Source organism: Belonocnema kinseyi, chromosome 3 (genome assembly GCF_010883055.1).
Source record: "Belonocnema kinseyi isolate 2016_QV_RU_SX_M_011 chromosome 3, B_treatae_v1, whole genome shotgun sequence".
Lineage (NCBI taxonomy): Eukaryota > Metazoa > Arthropoda > Insecta > Hymenoptera > Cynipidae > Belonocnema > Belonocnema kinseyi.
This window is the reverse complement of record NC_046659.1, coordinates 28,332,068-28,348,579: the sequence shown is the minus strand read 5'-3', so window position 1 is coordinate 28,348,579 and position 16,512 is coordinate 28,332,068. Positions and strand designations below refer to the sequence as shown.

At 33.3% G+C, this 16,512-nt stretch overlaps 1 protein-coding gene across 1 annotated transcript in view; it reads left to right on the top strand.

The window, feature by feature from the left end:
- The window catches only part of LOC117169598, a 394,158-nt gene that overhangs the window by 340,164 nt on the left and 37,482 nt on the right, over positions 1-16,512 (top strand). Inside the window, exon 5 of the mRNA XM_033356049.1 lies at positions 4,919-5,084. Coding sequence (XP_033211940.1) covers positions 4,919-5,084 — 166 coding nt within the window. The remainder of the gene's footprint in view (positions 1-4,918; positions 5,085-16,512) is intronic.

Below are 16,512 nucleotides of genomic sequence, written 5' to 3'. Positions count from 1 at the left end.
TATGCACACACACACACACACACACACAATGACTAATATGCTACTGTTTCTTCATTTTTCTCGCATCCTTGGCATTCGTGTCAGACAAAGATCATTTGCATTTTGTGGTACCATAAAATAAAACAGAAAACATCATCTTTAAAGACAGTTGGTAATTTTAATTCGTCTCTATTTCAACATTTTTTACCAGACTAACCCTTTGAGGCATAGTGGCATGTATTTATGCCACGTTTTTACTATCATATTTTCACGTAATATTTTCGACTTGAGAGAATCCTGCCAGGAACTAAGATGGAATTTCTTTCACAAGATCTCTGTCTGGGGGGTTTCATGGTCGCTGATCATGAATCTGAGCTCGAAATTCATAATTTCATATTCCAAGATGCCGGATTCAAGATGACCGTTAGCTCTGGGCAATGCCAAGAACGATCACATAGGTCATATATCACTTTCATATTTTTAGTCTGCCAGACTGGATCCGCCATTCTCAATTTCGAAATTCTGATGTTGGTTCCGCCATTTTGGATTTCGTTTCTCTAACAGAAATTCAGCGACCTTGAAAACCCCTGACTAAACGTTTTCGAGTCATTTCTATTTTTTCCATAATTCAGTTCGCCATACTGGACCCGCCATTTTGAATTTCGTGATACTGGCAACACAATCATATTCAACGACCTTGAAAACCCCTGAGTGAACATTTTTGAGCCATTTTTGTTTTTTCCAGAATTTCAGTCCGCCATTTTATATCCCCCATATTGTGTGTTGAAAATTCATCAAATCTGGCTTTATTTTCGAAATCAGCGGTCTCAAAAAACTTTATATACGCAGTTTAGAAGAATTTATCTCTAAGGAAAGATGTGTGGTTTAAAAGGCTAATACGTTACTGCTATTCAGAAATCAGCCATAGGCAAATATAAGATTCCTTTATAAGAAATTCTACGCAAGTTAAAGCATTTAATATTTTCTTTTTGCCTTTTACGGAATCAAATTTTTTGTTCTTTTTTTTTGTCCTTTTGTCCGTTTTAATTATTGTATGCAAAATAGAAAAATAGTTTCATGGCTATTTTTAGTACGTAGTTGTGAATAATTAATGCGCAAAAAGCTTACGTTTATGTCATTATAAACTTGTATAAATTTAAAAGATGGAAGCTTTAAATGTTACAAATAGAGTTTTAAGTTATTTGCTGATAAACAATTTCAGTAAAGGCCTATATATTTCAGTGGATCACAATTGCTCAACAAATTCGTTGGACAGTAAACAACCAAATGTAGTGCATGAAAAATTGAAGCGATACTTTATGCAAACTTTTGTAGAAAAAAATAGAAGAATTAATTTTACAATTGAGAAAAGTGAGATAAATAAAAAGAAAAATTGTTATCTTCACACATCGTAATAACATTTGATCATGCAAAAGCAGGCAGAAAATTTTTGTAAGATTTTTAAAGCGTTTCAAAATCAACCGAAAGACGAAAAACACTCTCACTTGTGGACACTTAAGCCCAAATTGAAATTGGAATTGTCTATCTGAGCAATTTGTGCTCAGAAGGGAGAAAAAACTTGGCTAAGGAAATAAAAAATGTTATCATCGAAAGTGTTAGCGATATTGAAGAAATTACGAATTAACAGATTATACCTTTTACTTTAGAAGAAGCTGTCGCCTTAGCTGAAGATACAAAACTTACCTTTTTTCCTCTCTATGTGAATCTTCAAGATGCTAAGAGAGAATGTCTTCCTGCTGAAGTTAGCATGGAAATGACGGAGACTGGTGTTACAGTTGATTTAAAAAAATTGTGTGATCACACAGTGAGGCGTATGTTATAAATCCCGAATATTTTGCCGTTTGATTCGGTAAATCAAAAAAACTTTGCAATAAAATGGCTCTACAAATATGGTTCCGATGGCGCATCTGGCCAGAGTCGGTATAATCAAAAATAGTTTCAAGAAGAAAAATGTGATGCAGGTATATTCATGATGTCAATGGTACCATTGGGCATGTATACAACCTTTTTTTAAAGGCGACTGTAAAAATTGTTCCGAATGTGCAAAACCGATACAAATTTGGAAAAAGGAAAGTCCTGGTTCCATTAAACTGTGTAGGCTACTTATGAATGAGCAGGCACCAGAAACAAAGGAACATACGATATCAGAAGTAGAATTGATGAAGAAGAAAATCACAACATTTATTCCAACGAAAATCAAGGTTCCCAATAGTCGTTACACAATAACTGTCACCCATGAGTTAGACTTAACTATGCTAGATGGAAAGTTTCGTAAAAATCTTTCCGAAACTCCTTGAGCTGCCACATGCTACATTCGTGGTGCAAAAACATCACAAATGAACCACTTGCAGAACCTTGCAGATAGACCAGAGAACACAGAGAATTTCCAATTTGGTCTTTCAACGTTGCATGCGTGGATTCGCATGATGGAATGTTTTCTGCATATAGGCTATCGTCTAAACTTCTGTAAATTGTAAGTGAAACGTAATTTGAGAAAGAGCAGGTAAAAACTGCACAAAAAACAGAATTCAAAAATAATTTTGCGATAAAATGGGACTCATCGTAGATATTCCAAAGCATGGTTTGGGAACTTTAAACACGGGAAATACTACAAAGAGATTTTTCCGAGATCCTGAATTGACTTCTGAAATTAGTGGTGTTAGCAAACAGTTGATTCACAAATTCAGCACGATTTTGCAAGCAATGGCTTCAAGAGAGGTGATTGATACTGTTATCCTTCTTCACAGTGCTAAAATTATTGAATAATTTTTTTTCTTTTTGGAGAATTAACAGAGGAAACTTAAGAAGCGACTAGTGAAACTTTTAAACATATCCGTGAATTCAACACTCGAGAATGTAGCAGAGGAGCTACTAATAGAGATTTTGGGCGCAAAATGTTGATTTCCAATAATCAAAAAATAGTATATCATAGACATAAGTGGAAGAAAAAGGTCATTCTACTCGACCCTGAAGCTACAGCTCTATTAAAAGAATGAAAGTAATGAGAAACTTGAACTGAAAGGACTGAGATTGAAAAATAAAACTTTTTCGTCGACAAATACCCAAATAATGCATATGTTTATTAAATTTGTTTTTAAACATCATAGAATTTATCAACTAAGTGTGATTGGTAATGCAATTTTCATTAAGTTCCCAATTAAAAAGACAGAAATCGAAAAAAGAATTAATTTTTCCATCGATACATGCCCGAATAATGCATTTGTTTAATAAATTGGTTTAACAAAAATATACAATTTTTCAACCAATTATGAATTTTGCTGAAATCATCATGAAGTTCCCAATTTTAAAGACTGACATCAAAGAAAACGAATTTTTCTGTCCACTGATGCTCGAATAATGCATTTTTTAATTAAATTTGTTTTAAAAAATTATAAAATTGATCAAAAAAATATTAATTTTTCTGAAGTTATCATGAAGTTCCTAATTAAAAAAGTTGACACAGAAGAAAACGATGTTTTCTCTTGACAAATGCCTGATTAATGCATTTTTTATCAAATTGTTTGAAGAAATCCTAATATTGATCAAGTTAATATGAATGTTGCTGGAATTGACATGAAGATCCCAACTGAAAATACTGGCGTTAAGAAAATCGAACTTTTCTACCGACAAATGCCCGAATAATGGATTTTTAAAATTAAATTTGTTTTAAAAAATCATTAGATTAATCAACAAATCATGAATTTTGCTGAAATTATTATAGAGTTCCTAATTTTAAAAAAGTTGACATCGAAAAAAACTAATTTTTCTATTGAAAAATGCCTGATTACTGCACTTGTCCACTAAATATGTAGAAAACAATTTTTCTGCAAATAATTTGTTCATAAAGTTTTTTGGTTTATTTTCTTATATTGTAACATCTTTAACTAATGTTACTCAATGCAACTTAGGCGATTTTAACAGTTTTCCTGTTATTGACGAGCATGGGAACGTCAAATAGAAAAAATGGCCATTTTTTTCGTCATATTTGTTTATTTAAAAAAAATTGAAAATCTAATTCAAAAATCAGATACGACAACTCTCTTAGAAATCTTATTCGCTTTTTTCAAATTTGTTTTTGTTTAAATGGGTCAATATTTGTAGGCTGCATGTTATTTTGAACAAAAAAATGCATTTTTTCCCCACTGTGCGTCGCTATGTCATGATATCCCCTTTACAATTACCTTTATAGCGTTCGCCAATATTCCCAATGATTTGGAACTAAATTATTTTGCTTGTGAATGTATTGATGGTTAAATGATATGATATTCTTATCTCAAATTTAGAATATATACTGATAAGGATTACGCACATATTTATTAAACCTTTGCACATTACAAAAAATTATTATCCATGAGTCATTTGTTATTCATTCAAATTTAAAGGAATATTGTGATATTTATTAGTTTTGAGAGATTTAATAATCCGAACTAATTTTTGATTTAACAAGTAATTAATAATTTTTTCGATATTTATAGGGGAGTTGAGCTGCATGGCAACATTTTGTAGCTTTCTCTGATAACGGTTTATTTCTATGATTTACAATTCCTTAAATATGTATAAAAAAAACGTTTGCTTATTTCTATTGATCAAAAACATTTTTTGAAAACTCTTCTGAATTATTAGATTTTGATTGATATCAAAATTAAAAATGATTTGTTGTTACTCGGTATCCCTAAATGCAAATTTCACGCCTTTCTCTGCGAAAATATTGGCCTCGACATGACATTTTGTAGCATTAACTACTATCATTCAGTATAGAGTTAAACTTAACCATATTTTGAGTTGAACACATTTTTGAGTTGGCTACGCTTGAGAAATAAACACATGTTTGAAAAGAAGAAGTAAAAAATATAAAAGCGAAGAAAACTCGTAAAGAATAAATATCCACTAAGTTTATTTCAGTTTTTTATTCTTTTAGTTGGCTGCTATCGTCTTGAATTTTAGTATTCTGGTTTCTTCCATTTATGAGGGTATTTACGCTCGAAGAGGTGGTGATCCCACTAGATTGCGGGCCATTCAGTCAGATCCACGTGGTAGCACCATAAACAACCCTGGATACCGTGAGCACCATCATCCAATAAATGGTAATGTTTTTCGTATGTAAATATGATGAAGTAAATATAATAGTTCAATAATGTACAGGTCAACTTGGTCTGTAACTGTATTACTGACTTGTAATTATAACATGGTTTACTCAGTAGTCTGAATCCAAAATCCTTTGTTCATAGCGTATTCTCATAGTGATAATACCTTTCTTTCTTCTGCTAAATCTGTCAAAAATGTTTACAAAAATTTCACTTATCGAACAAAAATAATTTGTGACAGAAAAACGAGAAACAGAGCTCACATGCGTTAATTCTGTGGAAGAGTTTTAATTTAAATGATTCGGAGAATTTCGTAACCTAAGTTTAAGCCCAGGAATCTATGACCGAATCCCCTGAATCAGACTGACTCTACACTTGAAAGCGCAGAATCTCAGAAAAAAATATGTTGTTTTTAGAAGAAATTAGGCTATATGTGTTTTTTCGATTTGAAAAAACAAACAATTTCTACGAAGTTATGATTTGTTAAAAAAAAAAAACAATTTCCGCGAAGTTATACTTTGCTTAAAAAACCCACATATTTTCTATATAACGTTGGTACATTAAATTTTATAAATAAGATGTTTAACGTTTTCTTTTTTGATTTTGATAACGTTAATTGTCTTCTTTTAAAATCCAGTTGAAAATATAAAAAGTTTTAAAATCGACAAAACGGTGGCGGTTTCTGTGAAAAAATTCAAAGTCGATCTCTTTAAAAACTCATACTTTTTTCATTTTGCTTCAGATTTTGAAAACATGAAAAATAATTTTCTGAAAAACGCTACCTTTCTTATTTGCTGCAGTATTTTTGAGAAGCTTCTGATAAGAGAGGAACGGCCTGGAGATTACACGGAGAAAAATGGAAGGTTTGTTTGGCCATATAAATGTGCAGACAGATCATATTGCAGGGTCGACTATATGACAGCTCTTGAATATGGCTAAAGCGGCTATCTCTAGAAGATAAAAACGAGAGGTCCAAATCGACAATCTCAGAAAGACGACTCGATTGTCTCAGACCGTCGTCTCGGTAATTTCAAGCTGGCTGACCCGATCATTGTGAAGAGTCGGTTTGGAAATCTCAGATGGTCGATCTGATTTTCTCAGACATTCGACTCCATCAACTGGATGTAGGATCACGAGTGCATTGACCCTGCCCCTTCCATCTGTCTTTGCATTAATCTCAGCAGTTGATGTCAGAACTGAAAAATAATGATTTAGTTTCAAATTAATGAGTACAATTCAAGTTTAGCCTAAATCGACTAATGCTATAATTAACAGTGGTTACTTACATAATTATAATCTATTTCAAACTTACATTAACCTCAAAAACATTTAAATTAAATGTCTCAAATCTCACATTACTAATAGAAAATATTAACGTTACAATTACTTATTTAAAACAGGTACTTACAGAATAAGATATTTCCAATGAATCCTCAATAAATACAATTCACTTTACATTGAAATAGTTGGTAAAAACCTTATTTTTTTAACAGATATCAGTATGCGGTCTACGATTTCGTTATGCTAATTGGAGCCAATTAGCGATACCCTTTAAATTTTTACGCGCATGATTGACGCGCAAAAATCAAGCAATGGACCATACGCAGTGGCTTATCTGCTCCTTCTTGGATGTTCGAAAAGAGTGAAAACAATATGTGCGTCTTGATCATTCCGAAAAGGATACCTTAGTTATCCCTAATAGTGAGTGTAATGCTCTTATAAAAGTCAGACTGACGATAAAATAAGAGTCTTTTTAATCATTTCGAAAAAAATAGGAACGGACCGTTCGACCATGCAGACAGACTTGCTGGCTCTCTAAATTTTGACCATATAACTTTGACCATCCATTTTTCTCCGTGTACTTTCTTTAAAAAATAATTATTGGATTTTTCTCACAAACGATGCATGATATCACAAAGGAACAAACCCTAACGGAACGAATGCATGGAAAGGATACTCCATAGCATATCCCTATAGTATCCATATGCTATCCCTCCCGCATCATCCAAAAAAAACTAAAAAAAAAAAAAAAAAACAAGACGGGCAGCCATTAGGTACTGCTTTCTCACGAATGGCACAAGTTTGAAGTTGCTTCTCTTACAGGTCTGGTAGGAATTTGCATGGGAACATGGATTAAAATTAATCGGATATTGAAACTCGAAATAATGTTTTCAAAGTTTAAGTCTGCAATAATGGTTTCGAAGTCACTCTATGAGGAACCTAGATTAGATTTTTCATTCTCGCGAATGGTACAAGTACAAAAAAGCTTCTGTAAGAGGCTCTGTTAGGAATTTGCATGGAAACTTGTATTCAAATTCGGATATTAAAACTCAAAATAATGCTTTTACAGAAGCTCTACGAGACATCTATTAGTTACTGCTTTCTCACAAATGCCGCAAGTTTAAAGTTGCTGTTCTGAAAAGCTCTAATAGGATTTCTAAAGGTAAATCAGGAATTAATTAATCAAGTTTAAACTCAAAATAATGGTTTCAGAGTGGCTCTATGAGGCACCTTTTAAGTTCTGCTTTCTCCCGAATCGCACAAGCACTGTTAGTAATTTTTTAATTTAACAATCCTGTTAGTAATTTTACAAGGAACGTGGATTTAAGTTAGCAGATTACTAAAACTCAAAATAATGCTTTCAAAGTGGCTCTACGAGGCACCTATTAGGTGATGCTTTCCCACGAATAACACAAGTTTTAAATTGCTGTTCGAAGAGGTTCTATTAGGATTTTTAATGCAAATCCGGATTAAATTAATCTTGTTTAAACTCAAAATAATGCTTTCGAAGTGGCTCGAATAGGCACCTATTAGGTACTGCTTTCTCACAAATGGCACAAGTTTTAAATAGCTGTTCTAAGAGATTCTATTAGGATTGCTAATGGCAAATCGGAATTATATTAATCAAATTTAAACTTAAAATAATGATTTCAAAGTGGCTCTACGAGGCACCACTTCGGTGCTGCTTTCTCACGAGTGGCACAAGTTTAAAATTGATGTTCTGAGCGGGTCTATGATATTTCTTATGGCAAATCGGGATTAAATTAATAAAAGTTTGCACTTAAAGTAATGCTTCCCAAGTGGCTCTATGAGGCACATTTTAGGTTTTGCTTTCTCACGTATGGAACACGTACAAAATTGCTTCTCTCACAGGTTCTGTTAGGAATTTGAATGGGAACTTGGATTCAAATTAATCGGATATTAAAACATGAAATAATGTTTTGAAAGTTTAAACTCAAAATAATGGTTTCGAAGTGGCTCTATAAGTCACCTATTACGTTCTGCTTATTCCCAAATTTCACAAGTTTTAAACTGCTGTTCTTAGAGGTACTATTTGAATTTCTAATGTCGAGTCGGAATTATATTATTCAAGTTTAAACTCAAAATAATACTCTCAAAGGGACTCTACGAGGCACCTATTAGGTACTGCTTTCTCACGAATAGCACAAGTTTAAAATTGTTGTTCTAAGATGTTCTATTAGAATTTCTAATGGCAAATCGGGATTAAATTAATCATGTTTATTCTCAAAATAATGGTGTCAAATTGGGTCTTTGAGGCACCTATTAGGTTCTCCTTTCTCGCAACTGGCACAATTACAAAATTGGTTGTCTAAGTCGTTCTGTGAGAAATTTGTATAGGAACTTGTATTTGAGTTAATCGGGTATATAAACTCAAAATCATGCTATCAACGTGGATTTACGAGGCACCTATTATGTACTGCTTTCTCCTGACTGGCACAAGTTCAAAATTTCTGTTGTAAGAGGTTGTATTAGGATTTCTAATAGCAAATCAAGATTATATTAATCAAGTTTAAACTCAAAATAATGGTTTCAAACTGGCTCTACGAGGCACCTATTAGGTACTACCATCTTGCGACTAGTGTAACTTTAAACTGGCTGTTCTAAGCGGTTCTATTAGGATTTCTAATTGCAAATCGGGATTGAATTAATCATGTTTAAACTCAAAATAATGGTCTTAAGGTGGCTCTATGAGGCACCTATTGAGTTCTGCTTTCAGGATAAATGGCACAAGTAGAAAATTGCTTGTCTAAGAGTTTCAGTTGGGAATTTGCATAGGAACTTGCATTTTAGTTAATTGGATATTAAAACTCAAAATAAAGCTTCCACAGTGGCTCTACCAGGCACCTATTAGGTACTGCTTTCTCACAAGTGGCACAAGTTTGAAATTGCTATTCTAAGAGGTTCTATCAGGATTTCTAATAGCAAATAGGGATTAAATTAATCAAGTTTGAGCTAAAAATAATGGTCAAAGAGGCTCAATGCAATTAATCATTTAAGGTAGTTCTATTAGCTATCTATTAGTCTATTGGAATTGTTAGTCTATAATCGGAATTGAATTCATTGGATTAATATGCCAAGTTCCTGGATAAAAAATAATATATTTTCGATAAACAAGTTCTTTTAGAATGTGCATTGGGCAAAATAACATGAAAATTGAAATAAGTTGTAACTTGTAGCTAATGTTCTTTTATAACTTATACATATTTTCAATTATTCATTAGGAATTTTTATTTTAAATTAAAAACCAAGTTCTAAAGTTTTATAAAATAATTAAATCAATTGAAAATTGTGCATTTCATGGCATTTTTTTATTACAGAAAATCGCTTTTTTTCAACAAGGTTATTAAATCATTTTGGCACTAGACATTTGTAAATATTTTCTTACCATTAGATCATTAGATTTTTAAATATTTAAAGAAAAAAGAATATCAAACCGTTTTCTAAATAAGTAAAATTAAATTTTAAATTCTTTTTAGATAATTTTTTTATCAAAGCGATTATATCTATATGTACTGGATTGGCAAATTGTGTACTCCAAAAATAAAAAAAAAAAGATTATATAACGATAAGTTATGCAATCGTTTTTTTCGTTTAGCAACTGGACCGAATACAAAACACTTTAAATCCTAATAAGATACACATTAGAAGTTCATACGCTCCAAATAAATTGTAATTACAAACCGAACAGAAAAACGACTAGGTTCCACTTAGGACGATACGTAATGCAGTTCGAAAGTTTATAGAAACCCAAAGCAAACCATATAGAAATGGAGTACAAATTCCGCTTTCAAACCTAGTAGAACCTGATAGAATGCGAACCTATTAGGTTTCTATATGGTATTCCATTAGGCATTTTTGCTAAGTCTATACTCATCGATAGTAACTAATCTGCTGATAATACAGATTCCCTAACAATTACTCGTATCATAAATGTACCACCTGGCTTGAGATAGCTTATATTTCTGAAGAAGTATTTTTCTTATGATCTCTCTAAAAGCTTTATTGGGAAAGCCCTCGACCGACAATCGGAAGTTCTGTGGTTCGATTCGCAGTGGAGTGATTGTTAGAAGATCTTTTTCCAGAACAATATAATTTAAAATTTTTTTGAATTGATTTTCCATCTCGTCAAAAATGTTGTTGATGATTTTGTGTTATTTAAATAGTTAACTTGATCGAAATTTTTTATTTCTATTTCTACAGAATGTGGAGTGACATCTATATTAATCGGCAGTGCTCAAACGTGGAGGGTCAATCTTTTCTCCACGCTGTTCGACATACACAGATTTAAATCCGTACATTCACACGCACGCATACAAAAAGGAAGAAAGGACAAAAGTCAATAAAATGAAACAAAATTTTCGATTTACGCGGGATGGCCTTTATTATAGAAAAAGATTAAACGCTGTCGCCATTAACCCTGAGACTGAAAAAAATTTCTTTCGAATTTTGCATGGAATCTAATCTCACTGAAAACGCCGTAGCCTCGTATCCAATTCTTACTCAAATTCCATCAAATTTCATTTGACAAGCTTCAATGCCAGAATATTAAAGCCGGAATAAGAAATTCGTTCCCAAATCATACAAAGAACCCCCCCCCCCCCCCCCCCCCCCCCCCCACTACGCTGTATAGTGGTCAAAATCCCCAAAAAGCTGGCCATAATTCATCAATGTCATGATTTTGGTATGAATTTTCATACTCGGGGGGGTTTTGGAGTCGCTGATTATGAATCTGATATTGGTTTTTGAAAAAGATGGCGATTACAAAATGGCGGAGGATTCTCACAAATCTTGATTTTCTTACGAAAAAAAGGATTACTTAGAGTTTTTCCAGTTCGCTGTTTACAAATCTGATATTGGTTTTTGTAAAAACAAAATGGCGGTTACAAAATGGCGGAAGATTCTCACAAATGTTCATTTTTTCATTAAAAAGGATCTCTTAGAAGTTTTCACGTTCGCGGATTACGAATGTGATATTGGTTTTTGAAAAAACGAAATGGCGGTTGCAAAATGGCGGAGGATTTTCACCAATTTTGATTTTTCTATAAAAAGAAGGATCACTTAAAAGGTTATGGGTTCGCTGATTACGAATCTGATATTGGTCTGGAAAAAAATTGCGGATACAAAATAGCAGACGATTTTTTGAAAAACGAACGTTTGATAACGACGTAGCAGTTTTCAGCACCCTCAGAAATTTTGTTTTTGACTAATTCAAATTATTCATCTCGGGTTAAACAAATTCGCTGTTCAGTATCTCCATGATCAGTATCTGGAAAATTAAGGTTTTTACAATTTTATGAGAGTTATTAATATCCGATTACCTACTATTCTTATATCTCACATGTTACTGAATCTAAATTTAATAGTATAAAATATGACACATTTTTTTAAAAGATTAAGTCGATATTTTGCTATCGTTTAAACAATACGTTTCTTTGATCAACAGATGTATGTTTATACCGTTAGTTGAAGTTAATAGAACAGTGAAATAACAAAAGTTTACTATGTTATGGTATGAATAACGTGCACTGCACAATAAGCGTTTCAGAGCGCATCTGTAAAACCTATCTGAAATAATGTGTCAAACCCAAACGAACAACTTTGGGCAGCCGATTTTCAAATATGTTTCACGTGAATATGTAATTTTCCATTGGCATTGGAAAACAGGGCCCGACCTAGCAAGACTTTTTTCTATACTCTATTTTCATTAACGTGAATTAATATAAGAATTCAAAAACCGAAGTAAATTGTTTATTAATTTTTTACATTTATCTTTGTCACATCTATTTATGTTACACTATTTTTTCGAGTACTTATATTTACGAGAACAATCCATGTTGTTTCGCTGTAACTGATCACTCCATTAAAAGACAATGCACTTTTGAAAAACTGGTTTTATTACTCGCGACGTGCACGTGTTTTAATGCGTTCGACGTGTGTACACAGGAAAAGAAGAAACAGTCTTAGATGAGCACGTGTCCTTAGATATCGTTCCTAAACGATGCTAGGGGTACCACTGCACTTATTGGAATCTTTGAATGTACCTAAAAAAATATTATTCTGCATTATGGCCAGCTTTTTAGGATTTTTTACCACTGTGCACTGGCCAAAATAGTTTAGAATGCGTACTCTCTCGGTATAGCCACAATTTAACGCTTTGAAACACGTTTTGGATTCATTTTAGGAGTATATTTTCATATCATTTAAAATGTCCAAATCAAACAAAGTTCGAATTGACCGAAAAACTGTTTTTCAGCATGTAAAAAAAATATTTATGTATATATAATAAATAAACATGTCACGTTATAATAGGTAAATGTTTTAGTATTTTGAAAATTGTGGAATTGCCTGTGTAGCCTTTATCATGAATATATTGAAAGAATTGTACTTTTAAATAAAATCTTTGTTTCTTATCACAGGTGAAAAGAAATGTCATAATTTAATTTTATTCAGTTTTTTGAATTAGACTTAATATACTGCTTTCTCGTAGACATTTTTCTCTCAAAAACGTCAATGTTTCTGTATTTATTTTGTTACTATATATCACTATAAGGAAGATATTGTGGAAAGTACTCTTCATGTCTAGATATAATTATAATAGCTTGGTGCAAGGAAAGGTAAAATAAAAAAGTTTGATGTAATGATAGAAAGCTATTATTTTACTCGTATTCAATGCATTCTCAAACAAAAGTTTGTATAACTGTATACATAAATAATTGTACATTATAACTTATAAATTACTTTCATTTTCTTGCACAGGCATTTTTTTAATAATTAAGTAGAGAAAACAGATAACTTATTTCGAAGTATGTTTTGATATAATAACATTGTGATAAAATGCCTTAAAATTCATATTTTTACTTACTTTTGAATGTTTCTGTTACGGTAAACCGCACACGAGCAGGTACATAATGGGAAAACACTTTGCCATACCGAGAGTACGGGTTCTGAACGTTTTTGACCTGCGTAGCGGGGGGTTTCTTAGTATGATTTGAAAAAAACTTGGTATTCCGGCCTGCGAACTTCGCTTACGAATTTATTGTTTTGGCATTCAGCAGTATCACACTATAATCGCCATATTTGATCCAAAAACGCATCATCTCTTATGCCGAAATCACATGAAAATTGCTAACGAAATTTATAGCGACATCTCGTACTCAGTAATATTGCCATTTAGATAAAATGTAAAAATTCCCCGTCTCTCAGATCATGCAAGTGATGGGCCCACCTTGCTTGAAAGTTTCCTCTGAAAGAGGCCACGATCGTGTGGATTATGACTTTCTTCACTTTCATCTGATCAGGATCTCCTGCCTAGAAGATCTGATACCATATGTCCCCTTCTTTATTTGCTAACTTGACGACAGTTAGGTCTCACTTCTGTTGCTATGAACAATTTTCCAGAATACCTTCGGGTGAAGTTTTACCTTTCACCTCAAACATCTTTAACTTTATTGTATCTGTTATCTAAAAAATCTAGATCCCTATTTAGGCAACCGAATAAAAGAAATTGTTTTTCCATATAGTACACAATCTTTACATAATGAATATTTATTGATGTTGAGTGATATACATTCTCTTAATATTTACTATCATGCAAATATTTAAATACAAGAAATACTAAAATTACATCTATATTTAGAATCCGGATCATTGAAGATCGATACGAACGTATGTTATCGGACGAGTTTCTGTCCGGTTTTCGCAGGCCTAACTTAAGCAAGTATCATTCAGCCATCAATGATATGATTTATGGCTTTATTTCAATTTTAAAAAGAAAGGCATTATGAAATTACATCCTCTCTACGGATGATGTGACTCTGGCAGTTATTCGTATTGATTTCCCCAAATAGATAGCGCTAAAAAAACCTCCATTTTAGTAGGAATTTTTAGTAGAGGTATAGGGCCGATTCTGGATAGATTAGTAATGAGAAATAGCACTAAAGGATTCAAAATTAATAGCGGTATTGAGTGCAATGGCAAAGAAGGTCACTGAGTCACTTCATTATTTGTTTAGCACCAAAAAACGAGATATAATTTATTGACAAAAGAGTGTCAAAGTTCCTGCCTTCTAGTAAAAGGCTATATTAAACAAAACAATTCTATAAAAGTAAGACGAGTAAACATTCAGACTCGCACATTGATAAGATAAGAACGGTACCTTGTAGACGAAAGAGAAAGAGAAGAGAATACTCACGCGAAACATAAACACTCATACAATACAAAAATAGAATACCGAATGAAATATCCGGAACAATTAATGTTAGTGTATATCCGTGTTAAGATGATTTTGCATTTTTGTGTATGTGTGATTGCGTATGGAGAGGGATTATGAGTTATGTTTTTGCTTACACCATAAGAAAATATTTTATACGCACGAAGAAATTTAATATAAAAACAATGGTATCAAGTTACATATTATTCAGATAATCGTTTTCGAAATAGTGGCATGTTTCATGCATTACTAAGAAAATTATCAGCCTATGATATGAGCCGCATAAGGAAAAGACCCCCGTTTCCTATGTCGTATTTGATAGGCATTAAGGAATTTAATATAAAACCAATGCTATCGAGTTACATAGAATTCAGAGAATTGTTTTGAAAATGGTGTCATGTTACATGTATTACTAAGAAAATGACGCAATGTTACATGCTTTATGCATGTTGGAATAAATTTCGCTTGTTATCCTTATAAAAATGACACAGAAGTCGATGATAAGCGTCTCATATTCAAGCTCATCATACCTTTGACCAATGCCATTTATGTGATATTACAAGTGTACCGGGCATTCTTAATATAACAAACTTATTATATTATAAGTAATAAAAAATTCCTGTCATTATTAAATGTGCAAGTAACTCATGTAAGACATTCTTCTAGAACCGTAAAACAAAGATATATATATCCACCTAGCCAAGGCCCTCCAGTTACTGTCGAACACCCACCCAAACCAGAGGAGGTCGAAGTATTTTAGAGAGAAGTCTACGAAGTGCAGCATAGACTGGATGAAGATAACAAAAAGTATAAAGAGGGATGAAGAACTATTCCGTACCGGGACCAGATTGTATAAAAACCTTCTGATGGAAGAAGTTTTCTGCAACCCATCAGCATTTGGCCCGTACTTTCACCTCATATTTAAAGTCGTATATATTTATCTGTCTTTTGGAAATCTTAAAGGTTCATCTGCAAATAGTTAGGTGCATGGAGAGATTGATGCCGCTTTGGAAAACCAGATTTACTATGTCATCTGGAAAAAATCGGTCACCTTTCAGAGAGGTGTCTTACGGGGCGACACCATGAGCCCACTCCTCTTTTGCCTAACATTATTGCCACTATCTCTAGCATTTCGTCATTCCAACGGGTACTTGTGCGGCAAACCTGCAGATCGAAAGTACAAGGTCACTCATGTATTTTACATGGATGATCTTAAGAACTATGCTAAAAACAAAGAGCAACTACATCTAGCTCTAGAGTTGTCGAACGATATACTAAGGAAATTGGAATGGAATTTGGGTTAAACTAATGCGCTAAGGTTTATTTGAAGCGAGGCAAACTGGATGGCATCCCTGAAGATCCTGAGCTCGTTGATAGAAGCGCTATACGACACCTTTGCGCTGGAGAGACTTATACATACATGGGCGTGCCACAAAACCGCAGTCAGGATGTCACATCTATAAAGGATACTCTCCGAAGCAGATACAAACGTCTCATCCGGCAGATTTGGTCTTCTAAACTGTCGGCGAGGAATAAAGTATCTGCAGCGAACATGCTTGCCGTCCCGGTAGTACTCTATTCATTTGGAGTAGTTTCATGGACGAAGAATGAGCTCAGATCTCTTGATATCGGGACAATAAAGGTTATGCACATGAACAAAAGCGTGCATCTTAAGTCTTCCGTTCCGCGACCGTACATCTCACGCCGTCAAGGTGGTCGTGGAATATTAAATCTTGAATGTCTTCACAACAGGATTATTCTCGGTACAGCACATAGAGTTTCAAATGGAAGAGACCCTCTTCTTAAAATGGTCAAGAATCACGAGGAAGTAGGCAAAAGAGCATTTCTGTACAAAGCAGCGGAGGAGGCTGCTGAAACACTCGGACTTGACTTCAGTATTAGGGGTGAGCAAAATGC